Source organism: Dipodomys merriami, unplaced genomic scaffold (assembly GCF_024711535.1).
Source record: "Dipodomys merriami isolate MVZ:Mamm:240054 unplaced genomic scaffold, mDipMer1.0.p SCAF_2, whole genome shotgun sequence".
Lineage (NCBI taxonomy): Eukaryota > Metazoa > Chordata > Mammalia > Rodentia > Heteromyidae > Dipodomys > Dipodomys merriami.
Window position 1 is genome coordinate 43,777,194 of NW_027203381.1, and position 6,000 is coordinate 43,783,193.

At 35.9% G+C, this 6,000-nt stretch overlaps 1 protein-coding gene across 2 annotated transcripts in view; it reads left to right on the forward strand.

The window, feature by feature from the left end:
* Nucleotides 1-4,015, forward strand: part of Smchd1 (structural maintenance of chromosomes flexible hinge domain containing 1) — a 141,701-nt gene extending 137,686 nt beyond the window's left edge. The window contains exon 48 of one of the 2 annotated variants that reach the window (XM_070029482.1): nucleotides 2,942-4,015. In XM_070029482.1, coding sequence (XP_069885583.1) covers nucleotides 2,942-2,969 — 28 coding nt within the window. In that variant the 3' untranslated portion in view covers nucleotides 2,970-4,015. Of the gene's footprint in view, nucleotides 1-2,853 lie in introns of both variants that reach the window. The other variant, XM_070029483.1, reaches the window with a different exon arrangement.
* Nucleotides 4,016-6,000: the final 1,985 nt, after the last annotated feature.

Below are 6,000 nucleotides of genomic sequence, written 5' to 3' on the forward strand. Positions count from 1 at the left end.
TATCAGCAGAAGATAACTAAGCCAGCAATAAAAGCCTTCTTGAATATAATTGTATGGCCAAAAGTCATCACACATACGAGGAGTCACACATACGAGGAGTCACACATACGAGGGCTGAGAATGGCTTAATGATAGAGGGCTTGCCTTGAAGTCCTAGGTTCAATTCCTGAGTACCACATAAACAACAACAACAAAAAGCTAGAAGTGGTGCTGTGGCTCAAGTGGTAGAGTGCTAGCCTTGAACAGTCTCCAGGACTGGCAAAAAAAGGAATCAACAAGAGAGAAAGAAATAGCAAAAACAAAACAAAAAAACAGAAGATGACTTGACAGAGTGCCAGTGGCTCATACTCAAGAGGTTGAGATCAAGTTCCAGAATGGAGGATCCAAGTACTGGGTTAATGATACCAGTCTAGTCAGGGCATAAATTTCATGAGACCCTCATCTCAACAGAAAAGGCTAGGTATACTTGTTAACCCATATACACCAGGAAATGGAAGGGGTCGCAGTTACTAATTAGAAGGAAATTGTCTGGGTAAAGAATAAGTAAACATTGTTTACAAATATTGTTGCTAAAATAAAATGTTCAATAAAAGGACTAAAATCACCAAAACTTCCCAAATAGAAAAAAAGTTTGGCGATAGAAATAATTCAGACTACTAAGAGGCCCTAAAAGGAAAATAGAGAAGAAGTGATCACATACAAAAGAATTTTCCAGGGATAATGAAAACAGATCTGTTGAATGCCCAGAACACTGGCTGTCAAAAAAATGCACCAAGGTACTTCCCAGTGAAATTGGTAAATATAGGAAAATGAGGAAGAGTCTAAATGTTTAGCTTTGTGATATTAGTGTTAAAAGATTTAGGTTATAAAACTGGTTTATTTTAGTCTATGCACTGTTTTTGTATCCTACTTGTCTTTGTCTTGCAAAAGACAATCTGACAAATACATAATACATCCCCAGTTTCAGCTTATTTTCCATTTATATTGAACTGTGGCTTGTAATATGAAATTAAAAATACAATAACCATATTGGAATATTGATATATTTCATTCATAAAATCTGAGACGAAATAATAGGAAAGGAAATAGAAAATAATGTAACTGTATATGTATTTTTGTACATATTACTTATTTTATTACTTTTTAATACAAATTGCATACCGTGTTTTGTCAACTACATGATATTATTTTTAAAAATACTATTTTACGAAACAATTAAAAACAAAATTTACTCATGACATTTTTTTCCAGTAAGCTTTATTTTATTTATTTATTTTTTATTGTGAAAATACTGTACAGAGGGGTTACAATTACATGGGCAAGATAATGAGTACATTTCTTTTCTTTTTTTTTTTTTTTTTGGGGGGTCCGGTCGTGGGGCCTGAACTCTGGGCCTGGGCGCTGTCCCTCAGCTCTTCAGCTCAAGGCTAGCGCTCGATCCCTTGAGCCACAGCGCCACTTCCGGCTTTTTTCATTTTGCTTATGTGGTGCTGAGGAATTGAACCCAGGGCCTCATGCATGCAAGGCAAGCACTCTACCACTGAGCCACCTTCCCAGCCCATGAGTACATTTCTTATCAAGCATTGTAGCCTCCTCTTTTGTTTCCCCTTCTCATCCCTTCTCATCCTCTTCCCACCCCTGCCACCAAATCCTCCTCCTCCGCCTCCCCCACCAAAGTTGTAAAGTTTGTTTTCAACATAACAACTTGTACATCTCATTGTTGCAGTGGGTCCACCTGTGTCCCTATTTAAACTATTTGTTTTTTCCTTTCCCCTGCACAAATTATACCGACATCAAATACAGTGAAAGCAGCGTTATACCATGGGGGAGGGACATACAAAGCAACAAAGAAATAATCTTATAAATGTGTTAGAAACAATCACATGAAAGAAAACATTTGAATACCTATCTTAGGGTTAATTTCCCTAACATCAACTTATCTGACCTTTTCTGCTTGACTCAGACATATACTAGTTATTGCAAATAAGGGAAACCATGGGACCTATGTTTCTTTGGGCCTGGCTTACACTCATGACATTTTTAAATGACCTGGGCTTCAGGGATTTTAAGTGTGAGAAACATGTGTATCTTAGTCTCTATGCTTAGAAATATAAAATCATTCAGGAGATCCAATTGTTTACTTTAGTGGATATTTCAGTTTCTAGTGCATTTCTATTCATAAAGGTTTTCAGTTATCAAATTATAAAAATGTGTATTTTCTATTTAGAGGTTGTAATTAGAAGACTTCATAGAGTCTGTAGATATGTCTGAGTAAGCAAATATCTGTATAGATACTCAAAGCATTCCAATATATAATCACCACATTAATGAGATCATGGGTCTCCTTTAGTATATTCCTTTTGATTGTTTTTATTTTGTGACCTAGATAATCATAATTGTTTAGAGATAGTGTTTGTGTATGTGTGTTTTAAGCAGTGAACCTAGGGCTTCACACATGCAAAGCAAGTATTGTATCACTAGTCTACACCCTCTGCCAAGTTTTTAAAATCATAATTTTATTGAAGACAAGGAGCAAAGTCAGTAGAAATCTACAGAATTGTCTCTAAAATAATGCAATTCCAACAGATTTCAAATTACATTATGAATATATGTTGTTTATGTATGTATTTTTATCAACACACATGTTGATTAGTGCTTTTGTTGTGATTGTTTTTTCAAACATGAAAGAAATGGTTACATAAAGATTTAAGTAAATCTGTTTATTCCAAGAATTGTTATTATATAGCAGAATTCCAGGGTTTATTTAGGCATGCATGTATGATCAGGGAATTTAGGAAAGGAAATTTTTCGTCATAAAACTTACTATGCCTTTTCTTTTTCCACTTTGGCCAGGACTAATAACTAAAACAGGTATGTGAAAGGTAACAGCAAGGACCACTGACCTCACTAAGAATGTCTTGCCTCTATATCTCTTTCTCAGAAGACCAAAAGGTGACTTACCCAACTGAATGTTTCTGGGGATGATATAAGAGTCTGGGCATGAATTTCCATGTCTATCCAAATGAGACTGGAAGCAATTATTCAATTTTATGGATCTCATTGGACCGTGTGGATTTACTGGAATTACTGCAGTAACTATGCCCCTTGGTTGTTATCTTGCAAATGTGTCAGAATGTGGCAGTAACTACAAAACTGACATATAACATACATTGATCTTGAAGAGAAATGTACTATTTTTCAGTATAATTATGAACATGTTAGAGCTATTTCTGGAAAGCAGCCTTTTTTAATTACTTTTGTGTAAATTTATTTAACAAAGAAGTTTTGGTTTTTGTATAAGGAAGATTCTAAAGACTAGATATTTAATTGTAAATATATGAGGAAACTCAATGAAGAATTCAAGACAAAAATAGAAAAAGCACAAGCAAATGTGAATTCAAATATACATGGAAAGCCAGGCATGGTAGTCCATGCCCTGTAATCCCACACTTGAGAGGCTGAGGAACGATGACTGATAGTTCAAGGCCGGCTTGGCCAAGAAGGAGAGTTCCTGTTCCAAAAAATAAAACACCACCAATACCAAAAAACAGATACATGGGAAAAGAAATTGCTGAGTAAACTTCTGGCAGGTTATCACAAACAGTGTATCCTGTGTGTAAATAAAATATACAGCAACAATTTTTATAAGTATTGTCTTTTATTAATACTAGATTATATAGTCTCAGCCTTTCTTCTAAACTTACATTATTTTCTAATTTTTATTACTGTTTTAAGAGGTTAAAGCAAACACACTTTCATATTAATGCAATAAGAATTTATTAGGAAATTGTAAAAACAAAAGTTACAATTATGTTTTGATTCAAGCTCACATGAGTCCTCTGTATATCTTTGTATAAATTCAAGACTGTTGGTTGTGAAGTTATTTTTTGTATGGAATACTTTTGGTACAGTTTGTGTCCCAGGAGATAAGTGTGACATATGTGTGTGTGTTTTAATCCTTTCTGAATATGCAATGAACCTAATAATAAATAGGATTGTTTCTTTCCATACTGAATGGATGTTTGGGGTTTATGTTTGTTTGGTTGGTTTTTGTTGCTTCTCAATTTAAAGCCCCATAAAAGTTATGTGGTGAACCCTATATTGATAAGAACTTACCTTTGTAACTCAGTTGTTGAAGGAACAAATGGCAATGATAGAATTAGCAACAGGGAAGTCTTCCTTTGGCTTCCGTAGGACTGATGTGTTAGAGAACTTAAACATTTGGATATGTGAAAATGATCAGTAAGAAAGGTTGTAGAAATGACTTTGTAGGAACTAGACTTGAAAGTGTATTTAATAATACATGAAGATAGTTTGAATTCATAATTCATTGTAACAGTCATGTCTCAAATCCAAGACATCAAGACTAATAAACAGGAAAAGCTGCTTTTAAAAACAGTGACAAATGTCTGTTTCTATTGTTTTAAATAATATCTGACATTAAACCCATAACTAAATTTTTATTCTCATAATATTAGGAAGAGTATTAATAAAATAAGTTTTTTGCTATTTGTACTTTTTATTATTGCTTTGTTTTTTTACACATGGTTACATAGTACAAGCTGTTTATTGTTTTGTTTTTGTTTTTTGGTGCCCTTCTTGGAGCTTAAACTCAGTGCCTACATGCTGCCCCTGAGCATTTTTGCTTAAGACTTCTGCTATACTACTTGAGCCACAGCTCCACTTTCAGCTTTTTTGTTGATTAAGTGGAGATAAGCGAGCCCCAGCTAACTTTGAACTACGTCCTCAGATCTCAGTCCCCTGAGTAGCTAGGATTATATGTGTGAGCCACCAACACCCAGCTTCCAGGCTGGTTTTTAACTCAAGATCATTCTGTCCCAGCCTCTCAGGTGCATTTATACCCTTTTTTGTGGAATTTTTCCTTGCCACACATAGTGGTGTGCATCTTTAATGTAGGCTGAAGTAAAATGAGATCATCCTGAACCATGTAACACAATTGTCTTGAAAATAATTTTTTTACCTTGACCTGAGGATGTAGTTGAGTGGTAAAGTGCTTGCCCACCATGTTCAAAACCCTAAGTCTTATCCGTAGCACCACCAAAATGGTAATAATAAATTTGATAATTTCAGTAAGATTTTTCTGTTTTTTTTTTTTTTTTTTAAGTTAAGCGCCCTTGTTCTTGCTTAACTTTTTCACTCACAACTGGTCTTCTATCACTTGAGCTTGCCTCCAGCTTCAGATTTTGCTGGTTAATTGGAGGTAAGAATCCTTCCAATTTTTGGGGGGGGGGATGGTCCCGGTTGTGGGGCCTGAACTCTAGGCCTGGGCACTGCCCTCAGCTCTTCAGCTGAAGGCTAGTGCACTACCACTTGAGCCACAGCGCCACTTCTGGCTTTTTTCTTTTTGCTTATGTGGTACTGAGGAATCGAACCCAGGACCTCATGCATGCAAGGCAAGCGCTCTAGCACTGAGCCACCTTCCCAGCCCCAATCCTTCCAATTTTTAATGCCTGGGCTAACTTCAAATTCAGATCTCAGCCTCCCGTGTGTTTACAATTACAGTCATGAGCCACAGCTTGGGTACCTGGTGGTTTTCTTATGTTTTAGTAGATTTGCTTAAAGATTTTAACAATATATTAAAGTATTACCTTGTGCTATAGTTTGACCAAATACTAAAGTTAGTATAGGATAACACATTAAAAATAGATCACTTTTTGGGGCGGGGGAGGGGAACCCAGTCCTAGGACCTGAACTCAGGGGTTGGGCACTCTCTTTGAGCTTCTTTTGCTCAAGGCTAACACTCTACCACAGCACCACTTCTGGCTTTTCTGTTTATGTGGTACTGAGGAATTGAACCTAGGGCTTCATGCATACTAGTTAAGCACTCTACCCTAAGCCACATTCCCAGCCCAGTCACTTTTATTTTTAACATGAAATACACATGAACAATTTTTCCCCTCAAGTATTTAGTTCTGTATTTATGTTACAAAAGAATATAGCTACACAAAAAATCATGTTGTAGCCATTCATTCTGTGCTG